Source organism: Aythya fuligula, chromosome 2 (assembly GCF_009819795.1).
Source record: "Aythya fuligula isolate bAytFul2 chromosome 2, bAytFul2.pri, whole genome shotgun sequence".
NCBI lineage: Eukaryota > Metazoa > Chordata > Aves > Anseriformes > Anatidae > Aythya > Aythya fuligula.
This window is the reverse complement of record NC_045560.1, coordinates 60,849,703-60,873,373: the sequence shown is the minus strand read 5'-3', so window position 1 is coordinate 60,873,373 and position 23,671 is coordinate 60,849,703. Positions and strand designations below refer to the sequence as shown.

General features: G+C 39.0%; 1 protein-coding gene across 2 annotated transcripts in view; it reads right to left on the bottom strand.

Moving 5' to 3' along the window:
* The window catches only part of ITGA9 (integrin subunit alpha 9), a 216,740-nt gene that overhangs the window by 32,727 nt on the left and 160,342 nt on the right, over nt 1-23,671 (bottom strand). For both annotated transcript variants that reach the window (XM_032180886.1, XM_032180885.1), the window contains exons 19-23: nt 19,480-19,566; nt 17,951-18,030; nt 14,614-14,703; nt 12,118-12,226; nt 9,282-9,389 (exon numbers count right to left, since the gene is read on the bottom strand). In XM_032180886.1, the coding sequence (XP_032036777.1) occupies nt 9,282-9,389; nt 12,118-12,226; nt 14,614-14,703; nt 17,951-18,030; nt 19,480-19,566 (474 nt within the window). The remainder of the gene's footprint in view (nt 1-9,281; nt 9,390-12,117; nt 12,227-14,613; nt 14,704-17,950; nt 18,031-19,479; nt 19,567-23,671) is intronic.

Genomic DNA, 23,671 nt, shown 5'->3' with positions numbered 1-23,671 from the left:
TTTTTTTTTAAGGCTTTTTTACTTTCTTTTTTTTTTTTAATGTATGTATGCCTAATCAGTGGTTCATGTTTGCAAATTGGATAATAAATAACAGATCCTCTTTTATTTGTCTTTCTTGCTAACCATAGTGCATTTATGCTAATATCAGGGAGAAAATGTGTATCTGTGTCCTGATTCAAAGGCACTGATTCACCCGATAGCAGGTGAATGCGACAGAGATGAAATGGCAATCTCACATGTCACGCACACTAAGGAAAAAAAAGGACTCTGACAAGAAATTCCAGACAAGGTCAGACTTTCAACAGTAGACAAATAAGTTATGTAAATATGTTATTTGAGTACTTGCTCCATATGCCAAAAATGTTTAATATTCACAGATAATGAAATATGTTTGAGTCAGAGCAGTTCTGTTGATTCTGGCAATAAATTTAAGAGCCACTGAAACAACAGAGAAGATTTTTTTTTTATTATTAACCCATTTTACACAACACTTGAAAGATTTTGACTGAAAATAGCAATGCTGATAAGGAAAAGCAGTACTCCACAGACTCATCCAATAGGGAAGCATGCACAGCCATGAGGAAATGCAAAATTTAAACAGCAAAGTAGAGATGTTAAATCATTAAATTATGATAGAAAAGTACCCCACCATAGTTCTGATTCCTGCTCCTTCAGCTGGAAGGGGAACACCAGAAGCACATTTGGCCAAAATCTGTGCTAACCTGTCAGCAATGCTTGCAGATGTACTTTTGACGTACTTAACTGTGTAGCTTAATTAAAGAGCTGGGTTAGATCAGCATGATCCTGAAGCACTTACCATCACCAGACAGGCACTGGCCCTGCAACCACATTGTGCATATTTAGTGGAACTGCACAGAAGCACTACTGTTAAGGGCTAGTGAGATGTACAAGGTTTAGTAAGAAGAGCACGATTTTCTGATATAAAGTACCTGACTTGCAAGACAGTGGTTTCTCTCCAGGACAGAGGGCATCACCACATGAATGCAGTGGGAAGAAAAACTGAGCACTCACATCTGTGCTTTCCACAGAGAGTTCAGGCATAAGAATGAATACCTTACATGGAAACTAAAGTGACAATTTACCTTTAACATGTGCTTCTTATGATATATAGGCCTTTAACAGCTGAAACACAGGAGTCTTTGACGTGCATAATCCCTCTCCCTGTTATGAACTACTTAATCAACACGAGGCATCAAAATACATCTCAAGGTACATCTCTTTTTAAAAAGCCTCTGAGATCACCTGGAATTCAGTGCTCTTTTAGTTAGGTTTCAGCTATATTCATTTCTAAAGCCTTTCCTATGATGCAGAACACATCTTTAAATGCACGAGATTTCTTTACCTACTTGTTGCACTTTCCTCATGGGCTGTGTTAATATCAGGATGAAAAGCTCTGAATAGCAAGCAGATAAATACATTCCCTACAGGGCTTGAACAATTTGGATGGACATTTCACCACAGCAGATATTTGAATGCATTAGAAAGATATATAAAATCAGTCACCCCAGGTCACTTCAGAGGCAGTGGAGAGAAGGTGGAACCTCCAGTGAAGAATCTCGTTCATCTATGATAGACACCTGAAGGTTAAACGAGTCATCCTCATTAAAAGAGTAAGTATTTTAAGTTACGTAAATGTCCTTTGTTTCCAGGACATCCTCAGAGTTCCCGTTTCTCCAAGGAATGGTTTATTAATACTTTTGATGTTATTTGGTACCTTGTCCAAGACGGGAAGGCAGCAGAGACATCCAACACAATGTGCTTATTCCCACTCAGGCACATGATCCATGAGGGAAACTCTCCTTTCATCTTTCTCCATTGGGAGATTTTATACAAACAAACAACATTGCTTTCAACTCTTCCTTAGTTTCCAAATTATCATTTTAACCAAGTATCTTGTATGTTATTTATAAAAGAAAAAGGCTAGCTTATGATTCAGCATTTAAGGCAGTCATGTATGTTAAAACAATTAATCAGTCAACTCTTTCCTGAGTTTCCTCCTTCATTGTTTTTTGGCAGGAACAACTTCAACCATTGGAAAATGATGAAAGAATGCAACTCTCACATTCATTCAATAACTAAAATAAAATTAATTTACATTAAATGTTAAAAATGTTGACTCATCTTCCCTCATTCAGTAGGTCCTTCACAAGGGAATTCTCTGTCTAGGAAGCTTAAAAAAAGCCTACTGTATATTTTTTTCTATACCTCAGCAAAACTTCTGATTACTGTGCTATCTACCAAACCTCCTGCTTCCTTTGTGAATCCTCTTATGAGCTGGTTTATATATCCAGTTCACTTGGTAAGGCTTCTTTCTTTACCTGAAATTCAGTTGTATAAAAAGACAAATCAGGCATCTTTTTCAAAACTGGAATTTCACACAGAATTTTCAAGACTGGAATTTCAAACTGGAGTTTCGTGAAAATAGAAACTATGGACATGACTTCTGTATAGCAATCAAATGGTTCCAATAAAGCAAAATCTCATAATTTTTTTTTTTCCACTTTGGATTTATTTTAAGATCCTAGCTCAGGAAACAATTTTATGGCCAGGCACCCTTTCCTGTATAACAATATCTTAAATGAGAACTGAGTTCCTCTTCACTGAAAGAGCTTCAGTTTATCACGCTGACATTAGGAAGATGCTTATGAGAGCTCTTTCTGAGCCGCTTTGGGCTCCCATTTCCCATGCCTAGAGGTGACCGTGCTGTGCTGGAACATGGTGTACGTTCTTGCCTCTCCTCGCAGTCATGCCAGGGCACAACAGATGCACCAGTTTCTCCTGCAAGTGACAGGGCTCCCAGGCAAAGTCTGATTCGATTGCTATCACAGAGATGCTCTAAATGGGTGGTGGTGGGGAACCACCTTCAACTCCTACACAAAATGTTTTGGAACAGTCATTTAAAGAAGCAATTAAAGTGAAGGAGGCAGGAAGGTCACCAAGTTTTGTACAATACACTCCCTGGAATGAATAATTTCCTGCAGCAATCTAGCTATGTCTTTTAAATACAGTGCCAAAATATGTGTATGTGACTGTGAGTATAGCGTTCACTGAAATGAAGAGACCACAGGGGGGATGACTAATACAAAGGGCTAAAATAATTCTTAGTGTAAACCCAAAACATTCCTACACGAATATGGTATCAATGGTGGCAACCAGCAGCAGCATAAATAACTGCTGGAACCACATTTTGTTACATAAAGTACTATCACCAAATATTTGCATCTTCACATGCTGGAACTGTGTATATATGCTTTCAGAGCCAAGACCTGCAACTTCAAAAGACACAAACTAAATGATTTTAAACTAGCTGCCAACAAACAAAGGGTTTTCTACATCAAGATAAATATAAAGGTTTGCCTTAGTAAGTGGAGCATGTACTAGTGAGCCTGAGAATCTCATGAGGTACTTCAAAGAGCACTCACACACAGCTACCATTTCAGAGAGCTCTGGCAGTCTCCCTTTGTATACAGTTTTAAACATCAGCAGTGCAGTTGCCAAGGCATCATATTCTCATGCTGGAGTATAGCAAACTATATATAAAAACTGGCCTTAAAAATGTAACCTGTCATCAGCCACGAAGGACTTGAGGCTCTGGAACTGACTCCATTTTACTTTTTCAACATTCATATGAATAAAATCATGTTTATTTCAAGAGCTTTCCTTATTGAACATGACAGGCTACTCTACAGTCCCATGCTCAGGCAGCCATTAACTTCAAAGGCAACTTGCAAAGTGATTTTTTTTTCAATTCCTCCATGCTTCTGAATTTCCAGCCCAGCTTTTACTGATACCCAGTTTTCACATACGCACAATCCAGGTCTCACCTGCTCAGACAGAAGGAATGGAAAAGTATGAAATAAATATGCCAAGCATAATAGGACAACTGGAGGAGATTTGTTTGTCCTTCCAAGAGAAGGACTCTTTCCTTTGGTCTCTAACCAAAGAGTGAGGGGAAAACTGGGCCAGGAGTGAGAGACTTGAGATAACTATCACTCTCAAGGTGAGCAGAAGCAGGACTCACAAGACCAAAGTTTAACCCATTTCTTTCTGGAGATAAATATCAAAGACTTAGTGGAAACTCAAGAAGAATAGATTTATTTATTTTTTATATTGTCAGCGGAGACAGGCAGATGCTTTTACAAAGTTACTTCTATGCCTACTTCTCTCCATTAATTACTAGTAATACAACATTGTAATTAAAAATATTCTATTACTAGCAATTACTACAACAGTCATTATTACACTTAGGTATCAAAAGTTATATGCTGGGAGTAACTTTCTCATCAGAAAACTGAAGACTGTTCTTCTTTTCTTCTCCCTTTTTTTCTCAGAATTTCCCTTTATTTCATCATCCAGACTTCAAACTCTTTGAAGAGAATGAGCTTCAATGCGTGCACCTCAGTTTCTAGCAGGATTCCTATCTCAGTAATGTTAACATTTTTTTTTTCATCCTCGGTGTTGATTCATCTAAACATGCTCACAGAATCACTGCTTGCTGGCCTGCATGATGCTTAGAACATAGAAGAGTTCAGTTCAAGGGACCTACAAAGATCTCGTCCAACTGCCTGATCTCTTTAGGGCTAACCAAATGTTAAAGCGTGTTATTGGTGGCATTGTCCAGACACCTCTTGAACAATGACAGGCACAGGGCATCAACCACCCCTCTAGAAAGCCTGTTCCAGTGTTTGACCATGCTCATGGTAAAGAATTCTTTCCTTATATCCAGTCTGAACCTACCCAGTGCAGCTTTGTGCCATTTCCTCGTGTCCTGTCATCGGCGACCAGGAAATAGAGACCAGCGCCTCCTTCTGCGCTTCACCTCCTCAGGACATTGTAGGAGGACATTGCAAGGAGGTCTCCTCTCAGCCTTCTCTTCTCCAGACTAGACATGTTTCATGTCTTCATAGGACATGCCTTCCAGCCCTCTTACCAGCTTTGTTGCCCTCCTCTGGACGCTTTCAAGGACCTTAACATCCTTGTTATATTGTGCCCAGCGTTACACACAGTATACAAGGTGAGGCCACACCAATGCCAAATATAGCAGCAGAATGCTTGCAGTAGCAGCTAGCTTATTCCAAAAAAACATGAGTGCATGGGGCCCTTGTTACCAGAATTAAAGCTGCACGGTGTGAACCAGGACAATTATCTGAACGACTTGTCAGCCCTGCAGAGCCTGGTTCCTCCAGAGGAGGAGTGAGGATCATCTGCTTGCATTGCAACTGGCTTCTGGTTTAAACAAATTATGCCTCCAGTTGTTGGTCCCTTGTTCCTCATAATTGTGTTCACCTTTGCTGGAAATAAAATAAGTGGGAATGCAACACTCCTATCCAGTTTCATAAAGCCAGCATTGGGGCAATCCTGGATTTATTGCTAATTTATCAACAGCTTCAGGAAATACTCTGGTTAATTTGGTAGGAACTCCCATAGTGAAAATTTTTCTGGATGCCCCAGAAAGCAGCTTCTTGGCTGGCAAGTCAAGTAGTGCTTCCCTTGCTCTCCAAATTATCTGGATACCCAAAGGAAATTATTAATCTTTCAGTTCAAAACCAAAACACAGACAAGTATAATGAGCCTTGTTTTCCTTTGTGAAAAAACAGATAATCAGTGGCTTGAAGAGCAGAGAATCTACATTTCTGTTAACACTATCTCTCCTGTACTCTAGGTGAAGCTTTCAGTGTCATCACCTGTACTGTGACAATCCTAACACTTTTACCAACAAGCTCAGGTATTTCATTAATTATGTTTTTAACCTGCCTTAAAACTTCTCCAAGAGAGTAAATACAAAAATACATAAAAGCAGTTTGTCTTACTGGCTTCCAAAACATCATCTACCACTGCAGACTGACAAATACTATACAAAATCAATGTCAGTGGTGAAATTTACTAGTTAAATTCACTTGCAAAATTTCTAACATTTCCATGTTGTTTAGAATTTCTGAAAGGGGTATATTCAATTGTTAAGTCTCTAATTTTCTTTCAATTAACAATTTTCTTCTATTTCTGGCTTTTACTGTTTACTTATTTCCTTTATTTTATGGGGGTTTTGTTGGGGATTTGTGCTGCATAAACTCCCTAGACCCCCTTGAAAAGAGTCTGAACATCTCTAAAGTGGAGCTCCGGATGTCAAAATATCTTTGTGACCTGAATTCCTCTGAAAGAAAATCTTAAAGTAGTTTCTGCAATAAAGCAAAAGCTTAGAGCAACAGGAACAGAGGAAGCATGAGGGCTGTCATTTCCTCCAGGAGCAGCAAGGTAATAATTCATATGAACACCTCCCAGAGATATAGACCATTCCAGCAGTCACATGTGACTTTCTTCCTTTTATTATTTTTTGTGACGGAATGAAAGGCTAGATCAGTCAACACAATATGAAGGAATTAGCTCCTGGCATTATCCTGTGAGGTTTATGTATATCTGAGACACAAACTCATACTTACTATGCTTTTTTACCCATAAGTTTCCCTACCATACTATACACTAGAGAAGTGCCGAAAGCCTTATTAGCTTTCAAAAAGAAAAAAAAAAAAAAAAAAAAAAAAAAGAGAGAGGAAATAAAGAAGAAAAAAAAAAAGCAAAAGCATAATGTCACCAAATCTCAAATGCTGTATCAACAGTTTAAGTTACAGATAAATGACAATTCCTGATCTGCTGTTTTACTGACAGTCACTCTGAAAGGTCCAGTAACACTGACACCTAGGCCAGCTGGAGAAATGTGTAATTACAGAACCCTTTGTGCTGTCTGAAAGGACTCTATAACCTTTGCTACAGCCTGGTACATAAGTTCAAAGTAAACAAAAACTTGAAAACGTTAATAAATAGGCATACAAAAATGCTTTTGAAAAATATCTGTTCAAACTCATTTTCCAAAGGTCATTCAAATCTGCAGATTTTAGTTTTGATTTTTTGTTGTTGTATATTTGGTATGAGAAAGCATGAAAAAGTGCACGATTTTAGTTTTCTTTTCAGTCAATAAAAACTCAGTGGGAGACAGGCAAGAGAGAAGGGCAGGATGCTTTTCTTGTTACAATACTAGGACACAGGAGACGTGGGTTCAGTGCCCATCTCTGACATAAATTTCCTCTGTGGCCTAAGGCAAACTATTTTTTTTTTTTTCAATTATTTATCTGTAAAGCAGGGATAGCCACTAACCCAGATAGGATTTGCTTGGATAACATTTATGGACATGTCAGAGGTGCTCAGGAAATCATGTATTAGACTCCTACTGACCATATATTCCAAAGCATTGGTTGAAATAATACAGGGTACACCAGCATTTCATGAAGATACATAAAGTCACACGTGTCTACTACTACCCTTCAGCCTACAAGGCAAATAAGTCTCACAACAGTAGTTGGAAATTTCTACAAATATAATTCAAAAAGTAGAAGAAAAATGTCAGATAATGCTGGTAAAAACACAACAGTTGTTGCAGAAAAAGGATGCAAACCCTACAAGCATTTACTAGCATGGTACCTGATGCCACACTGACCAACTAGACCTCCTCTAGATAAGCCATAGCATGCATAGCATGCAACAACAGCAATAAAAAACACAAAGCTCTTTTACTAGTTAAATGCATGATTTAAGGCTCTTGCCTCTTTTTTTTTTTTTTTTTTTTTTTCCTTCTAATAGCTATTCAAAACTATATAGGCCATCCTAACCTTGTCAGTGCAACTTGGGGTCTTGAGTAGAAACAATGAAAATTGTTTGGAAATTACTGCTTGTATACCTTGTGGGTAGCATACAGCTAATTTAAGCATGCAAAACGTGTCTTGTCTAAGACAATTTGCCCTGATTTCTAGAAGAGTCAGCATCAAAAAGCAATCAATTCCTGAAAGGAATTAATCATACCCTCAATTAGACAGGCTGAATTTGCTATCCCTCTCTCTTGGCTGCCCAGGAGAACATAGGATGGGTGACTCAAGAGGAGACAGAGTCTGGGCAGAGAAAATCTGTTAAGGAGACTCCCACCCCTCTGGTGGGGTTGTGAGCACATGACATGTGATCACAGATATACGTTCAGGCAGCATACAGAGATGGGACAAGACAAGGACATGGGTCAGGATCCTTTGATAGGCAATGTGGCAAAAGGAATGTGGATTTCCACATACAGGGCTGGACTAAATAAAACACTGAAATGCAATGTCAAGAAAAAAAGAGACATAGGATGGAGTATTATTTCAGTCTAGCTGGAGAATCAACTCAGTTTATACAATGCTGGTGCCTCATCCAATATCCTAAATCTGTTTCTGTCTTGAGTCCCCATCTGTGATCCATATATATACCATACCTATCAATAGCACAGATCTTGGAAACCTGCTCAGAAAGGTCTTACTAGATCTGTATTCATATTAATTCAGTAACACAGTTACCTGTGTATGAGGGCAGGTTATACCTTTCAGCCAAAAGGCTAGAAAAGTAGCTAGCCACAAAGAAAGTATAATATTTCTATTCAAGTAAACAATGAGCTGATGGAAGGAGATGGTTTTGTCTCATAAAAACAGATTACTCTGAAATTCAACAATAAATTTACCTCAGGAGTGAGGTTTCCCTCTATTGGCCACCACAGTATAAATGATGGTATTTTAGTGGTTTAACAAAAGCTTTGGAAGTAATAAATATTAAAAATGAAATCTAAGAATGTGTCTTTACCACAAATTACTTTGGTTTTCTTTGTTGTTGACACAAAATCATCTTCTGAAAAACGTTATGTTGAAAGAATAAATTCCTCTGTTGCTTACATTGGTTAAAAGAACAGTCAGAAAGAGTAAATTATAATACAGAATATAGGAAAATATACACTGATAATGCATGCAGATCTAGCCAGTGTTTTTGAAGATGATCCTAGAAAAAACAGGGAACATAAGTAGGCTTGGTAACACATCCTGCTGATATATCACATGCACCACTTAACCAGAGTGGACTCTGAAAGTAAGACTTGATCCTCTTTAGAGGCATGACTCTGGGAAGTGTTCTCCACACTTCCTTCAGAATTAGCCTGATCCAGTTTTAGACATGATAGGAAACCACGAACACAACCAGCTGCTTGCCCTAGGTGAGAAGGAGCAGTCAACAGCTCGGAAGAGATCGGCTGCTTTTGATGATCTGTCCTCAGCTACAAAGAACCTTTTATTGTCTCAAAATAAATAAATAAATAACCCAATTAGTCGACTCATCTAGTTCTGCTGGACATTTTTTGTTTCAGACATTAATAGGTCTCAGCATCTCTCTGGGCTCAACGCACATTGTAATATACTCACCATCATCTGCTGAACATGAAATATTTCAGCTCCAGTAGCAGAAAGGCGGTTTGGAAATGAAATGTCAAGAAAAGCACCAGGTAGAGTGCTTGGTCCAGCATTGTAAACCTATAAAAAATATGCATATAAGTGTATAAAAAAACAAAACATATATGACTGCTCATAAATGGGAAAAAATGTACAACCAGAGCTGGGAGAATAGGTAAATTTGAAAAAATCTAATCTTATGCCTGCTTTTCAATCTTTTCAGACAAAATCTTCTTTTGTAAGTACCAAGATAAAATCAAAGGTTTAATTTATCTAAAAATCTTTAACCACAGCTCATGTATCAAGTGAGAAGCAGTTTTGCAGGATAATTACCAATACAAATAGCATATGACATTATCTTATGTACAGATACTTGTATATTGCAAGTACTCTTTGAGAGTCTAAAAGACTGTAAAAAACACTGCTGTCTCTACCAACATTCTCATTTCCATCTGGTAACCACTGCATTATATTCTGCATGTGTTTTATTATGGAGCAGAACCCAAAGTAATGTTGACTTTAACTAGGGTTTGCTGAACTGAGTTGCCAGGAAATGCATGTGAACAACTTCCATTCAAGATCTGGGGTTTCCAATTAAATTAAACTCTTTGTGGAAAACTTTGGCTTTCTATCAAATCCCCCACAACTTTTCAACATAAGAATTTCTAGTCCACCACTAGAAAGTATCCAGTGAAAATTCCAAAATTTGTGGATTTTTGCTAAAGAGAAAAAAAAAAATCCATGGAAATCTGTCTACAAAAATAAGTTTTTATGTCTATCTACATTTTTTTTTAATCAGGAAAAATATTTCCTGGTGGTTTCTAACAACACATGCATAAGTGCATCCATTAAAAGCATTAAGCCTGTCAGAATATTTACCTACACTGAGATAGTACTGTCAAAAAATGTAGCAATCAGTGCTTCAATTGTGTAAAGTACTGATATTAAAAACAACAACTTTTCGTTCTTCAAACACTGTTTATATTTGAAGAAATGCCTGACTGATAAAGAGAATAAGTTCACAATGCCAAATCCTTACAAAAACCCTGAGGCCCCAGGCAGGGGGAGCAATCCCACTACAATAGAGCATGATAAAAGCTGCATGAAATACAAACATAATGTTTCGTGTAAAACGTTTTAAAAATCTTGATTATTTCACTGAGATCAGTTATCAGACTTAAGGAAGAAAAGACATTTTCAGTGAACATCATGTTACCAAAAAAAATGATGCATACATCTCTTCCCGTATTAAAATTTGACATGGTATAGATTTTCACATATAAAAAAAACCTATAAAGTATTATTGTATTTTTGTATATCATCTTTCTTTTTTTGGGTTAAGAAACTATTACTTTTCTCCATCTGGAAGAGATTAATAGGTGACAGGCAAACCATTAAAAACAATTAAGCAGTAATACAAACCATGCTTTGCCCATTATGAAACTCTACCCTTTCTGACACACACAGCTATGAGGTTTATCACGTTACTAGAGAGCAGATCTGCGACTTGTTACAGCATAATTTTCTACTTCTATATGGAAAATAACTTTTTAATATTGCAGTTTACAAGTGTGTGCATGATACACAAGAGGATGGGGGAGGACAAATGGTGGCTCTGCCAATATATAGGTTTTCTCTTCCTTACCTGTTATCACTTTGTTTTATTGAAAATAATAATCTAGTTAAAGCATCAGTACATCTGTTCTTTATCTGCTTCTAACCACTAACTGGCTGGGGAAGACCTATAAAACCTCAAGAATGAAATCAGAATCACAAGAATTAATAGCCTGGTTCACAAAAAGCTTTAATGTCCTGAAATCCTGTTTTCACTCCTTTTCAGTAAATAGCTAAGGGCACTGCATGACAGTGGGGGCTTAATTGCTCTGGACCACAGTCTGTCCGTGGAGGCAGACATGTGTTACTCATTATAAGCCAAGTGGCATTCATGCCTAGGAGAACAGAAAGGGGAAAAAAGGCGAAAGACTATTTTTCACTATAAATAATTCCCCCACCTCTGCCTTATTTATCATTCCCTAGTTCCATCTAGTGGTCAAAGAGGATGTGAAGTGGTTGTAATAGAGACAGCCATGGCAGTGAGACAAGTTCATTTTGGTCCCACTGCAAGAGCTTGTTACAATAAATGCTCCATATGTTTTACAACTTCAGGAACCCAACAAAATGTCAAGTGAAATTTAATCTGTAGATAATACTTGAATAACACTGATATGCTATGAGACATATAATGAAACCTTCTCACACCATATTTTTAGTGTTACATTCTCTTCCCTGTGCTATGCTCCCATTAGTAATGCTATAAACATTTTCATACCAGGGGCATTTGGCAAAGTTGGAATCCCTTGCATAGTATGTGCTCATTCTCATGGATGTAGGCTGCCCAATCCTCTGCTCCATGACCAAGCTGCTAAAAAGAATTACTCCTCCTTTCTGAACCTGGGACTGCATCCAAGATGTGGCACTTCAGTAACTAGAGTTCTTTACTCAGCATGTGATGAAAGGTAAAATAGAAACAAACAGTAGCAGCTTCATTCCTATGTAAGTGAGATGCCCTATTTGTAATCCTTGTAATAATATACTCAGATAAGGAAATACACCATCCCTGCACACTGTAAATATGGCATCCGCTCAAGAATGCATTGCACATCATACTGTGATATGGAAACATGCACTAAAGCACATACCACACTCAGAATAAAAGAGATATAAAATTAGAATGTGCTGTCAAGCAGGAAAGCAGTACAAAAAAAAAAACAAAAAAAAAAAAAAAAAAGGATCAATTGATCAGTTTTACCTGCAGTGTGAAGTTGAGAGACTGGAAAAGGCATTCGTGGTTTTCTAGCTGAACAAAGTTGGATGCTTCCACAGAATCACCATAGAAAAAGGAAGTAGGAAAGACTTCTCTGAAAGATCAAGAAACGTATTTATTAAGTTGTGCTTGTCACCAAAATTAAATATATTTGTTGGCTCTGAATCTCATCTCTTGCTTTCTGGCCATGGGAAATTCTATGGAACCATTTTACATTAATCTATTATTTGTGATTTGATTTCCTCTTGACAATACTAGACTACATAAACAGCATCTCAGCTGACCAGGCTTAATATCCCAGCACCAACTGAAACAGATTTCTTTTGATTACATCTCTCTTTTTATCTTTTCCTATCACAAAACCTCTTCTCAGGGCCCATGGGCTCTGCCAATAATAATTTATGCAAGTTCTTTAGCTTGTGTAACACAGGAAGTCATTGCACTACCAAGTTAGTCTGAAGCAGTTACTAACAGGATTACTTTCAGTTACATATTCATTAAACTAACATTTCATTTTTATCTACTGTTAAAAGAGCATTTCATGAATAAACCCCTCATTAGCTATCATTACCTTTATGAGTTGCAGATGGTTAAAGGGAAGAACAGAGGGGATATGACTTGCTTAGAGCTGCAGTGGCAAAGGCCAAGTTCCCTCAACTACTCTTACCACCTTATTACAACGTAAAATACAGTAGGGTTTTATCAAAAAAGACTTGGAAGCACCACAGAGTACTGTGAAATCCTAGAGAGGAGGACCAGGAGTGCTTTAAGCATCCTTTGTGCCTCCTCCTACTCTTAGGCTGCTCCACTGGCTGGAAAGGGTCCTGGTGTAATTTCAGATAGACCTCAGCCAGGGTTTGCCTAAACTCTGCTTTGTTCCTTGGCTGTCCTTTTGATCAGACTATTTTGAGATAGGATTTTAAGCCTGTTTAGTTACATTTCCTTTTTTTTCTGGTCTCCTGACCTGCCTCCTGTGCCAGGGATTGCTAGGGCAAGCAGCAGGAGACAAATTTTACTCCTCCCATCTACAGTGTTGTGCCAGAAGGCTTCTCCCAAATGTGGGACAAGCCCTTCAGGGCTATTTATGACCAGGGATGAAGGTTGCTCTTGCAGCCTCAAATGCAGGATAGCTAATAAAATTAAGCTTTAAAAACATACTGTCTGAAAAAGAGTATTACTAGTATTACCTAGTATTTCCTGGGAATGCTGTACCCTCCAACAAACCAAACTTTTCCCCAGTAGTTGGACATTTCCATGAACTTGAATCAACTAAGCTTTGTCTATGGGAAAGCAGAAAATAATCCACATAGCCAGTTGGGTGGGGCTGACAACTTCAGAGACCTTGTGGTTTTAAGAGGTATATTCTGAAGAGAAAGAAAGAAGCCCAATCTGTATCAGTGTTTTCCACCTGCAGTATTCTGTAAGTGGGGAGCAGAGATCTAAAGACACATTATTTCTTTCATATCTGTAAAGCTGTATAAAATCCGTGTCAAAGCATCAAGAAGCAAAGGATACAGAGTTAAATTTCTACACAATCCGTAAGTGTGAAAGCATTCAAAAACTTTCAGAGCATGCTGCTAGGACTGTGTTCTCAGTATATAGAAGATTTTTGTCCTTGCTAATCGTCTTGTGACATCTGACAGTACTCTTCATTTCTCTGAGCAAGCTCAGACATATCTTCCACACATTCTGACTTCTGTGGCAGTAAATTAAGGATTTTATTGCTATGCAATATGAGGGGAAATCATCTTTATATGGTAAAACCTAGACCTGGCCATGAATTTGAGTACACCCAGCCTTTCAGCCAAATCACATGCCAGTGCAGGTAACCTTCTTTCCTCTGTCTCTGTTAACCACTGCCCTCTCCCAGGGACTGGGCATGTGCTATATAAGTATTTCAGTCAAAGGGTGAGTGATGTTCCTCGGCTGGTATTCAGACGCTTTGCAGAATAGGAAGCAGAGAGAGTGGGAAAGGAGACAGAAGCAGAAGCAAATTCTGATTGTGAAATTAAACAGAAAGGCAAACAGCTAGACTCCACCAAGATCCTTACAATCCCAGAACATTTGACCCTAACCTTTGGCCTGGTGATTCTCAACCATATCTTTAAAGGCATGCCCTAAGGAACAAGAGGCAATTTGCTTTTTCTATTTTTATTTTATTTTAAGGTCCATCATATCCACAAAACCACGTGAATTCAAATATAGTCACTAAAATACCTATTATAAATGAGATGACAACTAATCAGTGCTAGCTAGAACGGAGTGAGAAAGAGGTACAGTGCTGGAATGAAAGGAATGACAAATAAAATTCCCAGATAATGAATGAGGTTGTCCTTATTTCCAGACTCTGGGAAACAAGGAAAAAGCAACATTCTCACTACATGTAAACAAAAAGAAAAATTCAGTTTTTCACTCAGAGAGACTGAGATGTTATTGTTAGGACTGATATTATTTTGTTTTCATTTGATGACTAGTACTTACCCATTGATAGATGAGTCCACTTCATGCATCAGGGGCACTGACAAGGTTAGAGTATTATCATGCAGAAACTCTGTGTGTTCTAGGTTTCCACTGTGCCACAAAGAAAAATAAACACACTGTAAAACCACAGCCTTTACAATATACCACAGTTACACAGCTACCATCTCTCTGCTTTGTACTCTGAGCCTCTCCCAGTGATGTTGCCTCTCATTAAGAAGCCTCTTAAAGATTGCTACTTCTGTTCATCCCTCTTTGGAGGGGGCACACATACAAAGCGTGCTTTGCAGCTCTTCCTCTGTGGCTGGGGCATAAGCAGACTTATGCTGATAAATCTATCTTTGAGCAAAGTTCTCAGTTCAAAAGTGCAGAACTACAGCAGTGATCATGCATAGTGGAGAGAAACAAGGATATTTCAAAAGCAACTCAAATGGTTGATTTTTATCCCAGCCTGACTGCACATCAGTTTGGGAGGGATACATACACTTCACAGAGGTTCTTGACAGTAAATGAAGCTGCCCTTTTACTGTAGCTGCATTATTTCACAGCATTGTCTCGGTACTGCTATGAGCAACTTTGCATGTAGACCCTCATACTGAACTGGCCGCAAACTCTCAGCTGTTCTGCTCCCTCTGCGTGTTTTAATTGTCAAAATGAAAGAAGTTCTACTTTGTGTCTTCAAAGCCAGTTGCCACCACTGGTCAAAAGCAGAAGAAGGGAAGAGAAAAGTGAGCAGTCATGTCTCATTTAAGTTGGTTTATTTCAGTGTGAATACTTGTGTATTAAGTCCAGAAAAGGTTCCTGAATTGCATGACCAACAGGCAAACTTGTAAATATTCTAATTCTGGTGGTGAGTCTGCTTGGTGGGTGACAGCTTAAAAGAAGAATATATTGCATATATTTCCTGTTCCTTCAGCAGTGACTCTGATTGCTTTTGCCTTGCTGCTTATCAGATTTACTCACAAGTCTACCTGTTAAAAGATATGATCCACTTTACTTCAGAACATTACCACTGAGGCAACAGCAGGTAGTAACATCCCAAATGATACCACGCATATGATGAGTTGCTCAATCAGGTTATGAAAACAGAGCCTGTTGGCTACATATATATGTAGATACAGCTCAGCCTTCTGAGACTGACACATTGCTATACTGGCTAAACAAAGCTATGGCTCAACAAAAGCTTTTCTTCTGAATAGGCCAAAATGGAGACATTTCTCATCTCAAATACCAAGATATTATGCTGAGAAGCAGAATAAGCAAGTAAAATTTAGTATAGGGTTCATATGTATGTGTTTATCTGTTTAAAAAGAAGCAGTTACTGTAAAAAAAATGAAAACATAGCTTGGTGAATTTAGTTCCAGCAAAATAGTTTACTCTAGGAAGCAACAGAAGAGTTACGTTTAAAATAAACAAAAATAAAAATGAAGACCTAGTGTAGTGCTGAGTCTTTGATCTCTCTCCCCCACTACAGAACCAGTCTCTTGTTACAGATGCTACTGCCAAATTTGCAGCTACAAGGGACAGGTTAAGTGGCCACTTGAAGGGTAATACTTAGTTTCCAGTGACAGCGTGGTATAGCTAACAGCTTTTCCATGCCAGACATTTCTGCAGGACTAGCTCCAGTTTTGTGTGGGAACAATGTCCCCACTCGTTGCAGTCTAACCACAGTACAACACAGACATTTCCCTGTCCATTTCCTTATCACTGACCTTACCCGAGGGCACCCTGTTAAAGCCCAACAACTTTTGTGGTAGAAACATTTTATTACTCTCATTTGACAGTAAGGGAATTGAGCAATTTGCCAAAGTCATGGAGAAAACGAGGGTAATTCAGCAATGGGAACTGCACTGTTGCTGGAGGTTCAGCTGAATCCTGAACAACACAACTGTCCTCCAGCCCATCCTTCTGAAAGGAAAAATAGTCTTTTAATCCCTCTGATAATTTGCACTATGTGTACAAACTACTATATATTTATTTGTTCCATCTAAAAGCAGCAACTAACCCTCTTCACTGGTAGTGCACAGAAATCTTGAGGAGTGAGGTTACTGAGGAAAGCCCTGTGCTATCCACGGCAGGGAAAGGAGAGGTACAGCCTGGAAAATGCTGGCTGGGCAAATGTAAAGCACTCCTGACCTATCCTTGCAATGGCTGGCATTTACATGGCAGATCCCAATACATCTGCCTGACCTAGAGGTATTACGGGGTCATCTGAACACACGATCAACTTCTCTTCACAGAGAATAAAACCGGTCTAAACGTGCAAGACGTGGTCTTGCCCATCTGATGTGAGGTCTCACTGTCAGCGTTTCCTGCTGGCACCACATGCTGCAAGATCTTTTTCCCTGCCGGCAGCTGTTACAGGAGGGGGAGGATGCTGCCCTACAAGAGCACTCACTCAGCAACTGCTACATCTCCTCTCTCATCTCCAGCTGGCCTCTGAAGCATCATCAAAGTGGGGAGGAGAGTTCACACTGGAGATACTGACTTTGATGTGGCAGGATATGAAGCTGGCCTGTTCACACAGTAAGTGGAAGCAGCAACCAGTCCCACACTCAGCACCTCAGAGTGGCAGTTTATGGCCCAGGTTAATGAAGCTATGCTACAGTTGGTTTCCATAAACACCCAGACACTGCCTGAGACAGAACCATCCCTGGTGTCTGCTTCTTTGTGGCACAGAGCACTTGTAACATCTTTTATTTTGCCCAAGATGAAGTTCCTATGCATATATCTTAAGGTTACTGGCTAATATTTGGCACCACACTACCGTAATGCCTGCTGCAAATACCTCCAGGACAGTACCCCATTCAGCTGTTTCATGCAGTCTGGCATACCTTCCTAAAGATCCAGAGAGGGGAAAAAATAGACATCAACTTTGGAAACTGTCAGTAAGATCCCTGACCATCTGATGAAAGCATTTTTCTTTTCTGGTTTGCATCCAAGCATGCTTATTTCATTCAAATGCTGGAACAAGTGGATCTGCCTGGTTCTGATCGTCAAGCACAGCTGAACTGAGCTTGATATACAGCCCAAAGGGATGGGCACAGAAAAACAAGGGCCTTCCAACTGAGAGAACACAAAATGCTCCTTCAGAATCACAGCTCCCTGGCAAGCAAACCCTACACACAATCCCACCTCATTTTTCAGGAAGGTAAGTCACATGGTTCCTCTGTATTATCAAAATACACACATTTAGCTTCAGCCATCTAACCTCTTTTACTGTCCATAAATGTGCTATCATATCGTGTCACCGCTATCAGACGATTGCCAAACAAATGCAATGCACACATCATGCAAGGAAGAATATACAAGTCATCAGGACGTACAAAGGTTCTCTTACCTTTGGGCAGTGACAAGGAAGGTAAGTGTTTCTTCTTGCCCAGACAAATGACTTGTGTCAAAGATCACACTGAACTCGTACTGCACAAAGAAAAAATGGTATTTAGAAACACTGTACTTTGTTTCAAAACATACTTATTCTGAAACTTCAAACATATTTTACTGGTCTAGCTATGCAGATGTAGCACACTTTCATACATTTAATAGAGCCTCCTCTACCGTAGAGTAGCTTTTAAATCTAAGGAATTGCTCATCTGTTCAAATACTACAGAATCCAATTTTTCTTTCATTGTGAAAAGGCCTTTATTAGAACTGCCATTCAATGATACTTTTGGAGTAGATTATCTGCCAGAGGAAGTGTCTTCTAGTTTAAAGGGATCATTATCCAATCCTACCTCAGCACCAATGTGTACAGTAGTTGCCGGTGAAGTGATATTTTCAGGGAATAAAGATCATGTCATAGGCATGCACTGACACCCAGAACAACCAGCACTAGTCAAAGCACCATTCAGGCCAATAATCAAACTGGGTAAAATCAGGTGCCAATTTTGAATAGAGAACCTACCTTGATGATCACTGTAGCACTACATTAAAAAAGCTGTTGCATCAAATATTTATGTACCTCTAAAACCCAAGTGAAAATTTCCGAATTCATGCTAATTTTAATGGCTTACTGAAAAAAATGGAGGTAACCCAACTATGTTATTCTGAAACAAAACACTGAAATCCTTACACTCCAGGTAATATTTTGCTGCTGTATTTTTTCCACTGTATTTTAAATCTTTTTAAATGTTTCAAAAGACTACGTTCTAAGAAATAAATGATCAGTAACAGAAAATTCCATATAAGGTCAAATGCTATGTCAATTCAAATAGAAAGGAGTAATTTTTGAAATTTAAATTTTATGAAAAATTTTACATTGATTTTGTTTGGTCATTCTGAAGTTATTCCTCTTCTCACCTTCCTGAGTTAGTCAGGTGTACAGCTTTTTTTAGGGACAGAAAGAACGTAGCTGGGTTTGTAAATACTACAAAATAGTTCATCCTCTACTATCTTCTACTAGTTCATCTTCTACTAATCTTCCAAGAAAACAGAACAAACAAACAAAAAAAGCTACCAGGAAAACATAATATGAAAAAGTTATTGCAGCATTTTCAATGTCATTCATATGAATGCAGTTGCACCAAGTGAAAGTAGGCAAACATAAAAACTGAGTAAGGCAATACAAGTAAGTCAGAATCCTTCCCTATTTTTCCGCAGAGGAAAATTTTAAGCTTTTGGTAGCTACAGCTCTTGCATCATTTCTGAAGAGCATTCAATTGCAATGCACAGGGTATTACCATTGGATGTATCTGATGGGAAAGTACATCTGCCTTCCCACAACAATGAAAGGCTTCAGTACCTGGGTTAGAACACTACAGAAAGTATCAGCCACACACGTTTAACAAAGAAATTGTCCTTCCCACTACTCCTTGGAGACAAACAGAGGAGGAAACCATCACTCAGCAGATGAAAATATCACAACATTACCCTAGATTTCGATCTCATGAAAGGAAATCCCACACTGCACTTGAGGAAGTCTGATTCCAACAACTCACAGGCAATGCCCAGCTCCTCCTGTAAGAAAATAAAAAAGACCTTGAGATGATGGATTTGAGGTGAATAAGAGAAGGATTACCAATAAATATCATTGAGATGAAATGATCTTATAAAACAAAACATTTCCCATCGTAGCACTGTTATTCCCAGAAATCTAATACTCCTTAAATAAGGAAAGGCGCAATGAGGCACTTCCTGACTCCACCTCAGTAAGATCAGCACTGAGACGTGGACAACCATCTGAATGTTGCTCTGAGAGCCAGACCACGGGGAAATATGGCACGACTAAACACAATGGAGTCAGGGGACCAGCCCAAAGTTCTTGGATAACTCAGACCATCAGTTATTCCCATTGTTTTTTAAAAGAGCTTTCAAATATTCCAGAATACAGGTTCTCCACATCAGTTTTCCCAGTATTATGAAGACAGAATTGTATTGGGTGACAGTGACTAAATCAGGACAGGCACAGATGCTGGAGAAAACTTCATCTGGTCCTAGTATTATTCACCGCCCTGTTCTCTTTGGTTCACAGGATGAGCTGCAATGATATGGGTACCAACCTTCTTTAATGATACAACAGTGGCATAAATAAATTAGGGAGATGTGCCTCTCCTCAAGATAAGAAATGAAAGACTATGAACACTGTCCATAATACAAAGGAAAACGTTAGAGAAGCCCTATCCTGCTTGATTGGTGACTCCATTAAACCAAGGGAAGTGCTTCTATTGAATAGAAAGTGTTTCACTGTTCCATAAAAATAATGTCTGGCTCCAGGTTAGCATGGTCTCATCTCCAGGTTATCACAGAACAGTTGTGTGTTCTGTCACTCTGAATAAGTTCATCACATAAAACTTTAGGGGTAGGATTCAGTTCCACAGTCTGATGTGCACTTTTAGGTGCCTGCTATGTAACTTAGATGCTCCCTTCATAGTCGATGGAGCCAGAAAACTGTTTGCCAGGCCAAATGTAGGTGCTTATTCCAGACTAAACTGAATAGTTATCAAGGCCCTGGTATTGTCTAGATCACCACTGTGGTACTGAAGTATGCAGCTACAATACAAATGCCCGAATTTAGCTATTTGAATCTAGAAATTACCTATATTCTAGACATGTTGCTGGGAATCTCAGAGGTACAGGAGATATGGTTTATTTGACCTATTTTAAGTACCCAGAGTAGTTTGCAAAGCCCAGGGTCTGCCTCCTTATGCACATCTCCCAAATTGTTTATGAGTTCTGCTTTAAACATACTTCAACTTAGGTATTTGCATGAGTACCATTCACATCTAGAACAAGTATGTGCTAAAGTGGCTTCGTGAACCATGGACTCAGACTAAGCATCTCCAGGAAATGCTTCTCTGGCTTTCACATTCTGATAGGAGCATGGCTTTAGTGTTCTACAGATGTTACTTCTTTCCTAACTGCAGTCTTGATCTTTCAACTGCTTTCTGCAATATCTGAAGGACAAAATCTCCTTTAACATCACGGTTCAAATCATGGCACACATTTATAGAAATGTATGTCCCTCATGCTTTCTTCTCTCAGTATTTCACTGGTCTCACATGTAAAGAAAGTAATATAAGGAGAAAATCCATGTATGCTTTGAGATGCCTGATGGCATGAAATTACTCCAGCACTACTCAACAGCCAGAGTAGTGTCCTCCATGTACATTTTCTTTATGGATTTGTTTTGTTGCAATCTTTAGTAGACTTTATTTGCAAAATAACAAAAGTTGGCACTGCCCAGCAAATCAAATTATCTAGATTCAGTTGTATAAAGCTGCCATCCTCATATTCTGTGTCAGATTTTCTCCTCCATTTAACACATAAGAGCAAAGAAAGCACTTCATGGGCGCAGCATCTCCTTCACTTGCCTCTTCCTCTGAGCTACACAGGAGGTTCTCCAGCTTTATTCAAGTGATCAAGTGAACACAAACTGAGCAGCTGCATAACCAAATGAAAATTTTCACAGCTGTTTCCTCTGGGAACATTCTCATTTCTGTGTTGTTCTGATGTCCCTTGCTGTCTAACTGTGGCAACCTATGAACTCTCTTTCATCATCTCCCTGTCTCTGCTCATTCAAGAAGGGTTTCTATTTACATAGCTGTCTGGTGGTGACAGTGACCAGACAGACCCAAGAGGTTGTCTCCCCTCCCCAAGCCCGTATCACTTCAGAGATGTCAAAAACACAGTAACAGAAAGAACACTCATCTTGATAATGGAAGAAGTGCAATTCTTCTTCATTTTGCAAATTGGTGGCTGCCTGCCTTTGCAGTTCAGACAACAGGCAGGCACATGCCAGTTGTTTATAAGGGCCTGCTAAGGAAGCATCAGGGAACACTGCATTGTGGCTGGTTTTGCTGTTACTGCTCGCAACAGCTCGACAGATGTATTGATATTGACCTGAAAGACCTTCTGGCTTCATTAGCGTACCAACCAGTTTAATGATTAACATTAATAGGACATTATTAATGCTGCAAATTCAAACTGTTCAATGCTAGGAAATAACAGAAGTAAGTTTGCCTGTACCAGACTGGTTCAGCCTTCTGCATGTTTCTAAATCCCAGAGTACCTACAAACCTTTTCTATGGACTCATTGATCTGTGATTAGTATTAAGAAGCTCTGATAATGGGTAAACTATTTGCTTTTCCTTCATCACTTACTGTCTGGCTTCAGGCTTATTTGCTGCATACTGTTCTGGAGAGGGAAAAAACTGTTTTTATGGGATTTCCTATGGTGTTCAGCTCTGTAATGTGTGGACACACAGCAAGTATTAAGTTCAGTTTTCAGAAAGCTGATAGATTTTTGGTGCCTTAATAAAAAATAGGGAACAGCGGCAGGGGATTTCTGGGCTTCCAGAAATTTTGGTGCCACTTCTCAATGATGTGAGGTAACACTTTAAGTGCACAGTGCTTCTCTATGACAATACAGCCTAGCTGAGAACGCAGTTTATTGCGTGAGTTTCCCTAGCAGAATTTCTAGCTTGCTTAGAAAACATAGCCAAAGGGAAGCTTCCCTTCCAGTTACAGAGTGTGAAGTTTTATCTAGACAACTTTGTTTTCTTTCTGAAACATTTCACAGTTTTTCATATTTTAAGGAGAAGATCAGATAAAGAGTGAGCTAATTAGCCAAATAGCTGTACTATTACTGCATAACAAATAAAGACCCGGGTGTGAGAAACATGAAGCTCAGGCTGGCTCACAGTCTGTTTCTCCAAGTCTTTTATCGCAGAAAGAAGGGTTCCTGATAATTATGGCAAGAGCAATGAAATAGTCAAGTTTTAACTCCATCATAAGGGGCACATGGGGAAAAATAATTCAACCTAAATTTTAAAGCATAATCCTCTCAAATACATTCCTTGAGGTATGTAACCAGGGTATGATTAGAGATGTAACAAAATGGCCTTACTTGTGGGGTGTTTGTTTTAAAGCGTAAATATGATATGTAGTTTTCAAAAAAGTAGTGCAGGAAGCTGGTAATGATCATATTAACATTGTATGGGAGAAACAGCAGCCTGGAAATGTTGCTATTTGTTAAATTTAAGACTTAAAGGAGAAGAAATTTCAGTAACTCTTGTGTTCTTCCTGAGTCAGATCCACCTCTTGTTGCTTCAAATATTCATCTGGCGTACCATGCAGCCTGCACTGGGAGACAGCAGCTTTCTTCTCCAGTGGCATCTCTGGCCAGTACCTGTCTCCACAGAAGCAGTCTGTTGTTGAACGTGGAGGCTCGGAGTACATCTGACTACTGGCTGACAAGTGCTCAGGAGTGCTTAGGAGTAATGTCTCCTCGTGCTTTGTCCCTAACCCACACGCTAAGTGCAGTAGAGTCCTTACTGCCCCGAATAGCTCAGCTATATAACCAAAAGAAAGCAAGAGGCTCACAGAATAATCTGCTTGAAACAGGCAAACAAAACATTCAGCTTGGCCTAGAAAGCATTCCAACATGAATAAAGCACTTTAACCACACAGATGGGATGCTAGGATCATTATCCTACAATATAATAACTCAAGAGCAATACCCTTTTTGCTGGCTTCACCTTGCTGATTATCTAAGGATATAACACATGGAACAACCCAAAATTTTGCTCTTTCCCTGTCACAGAGATCGTAACTGGACTGCAAG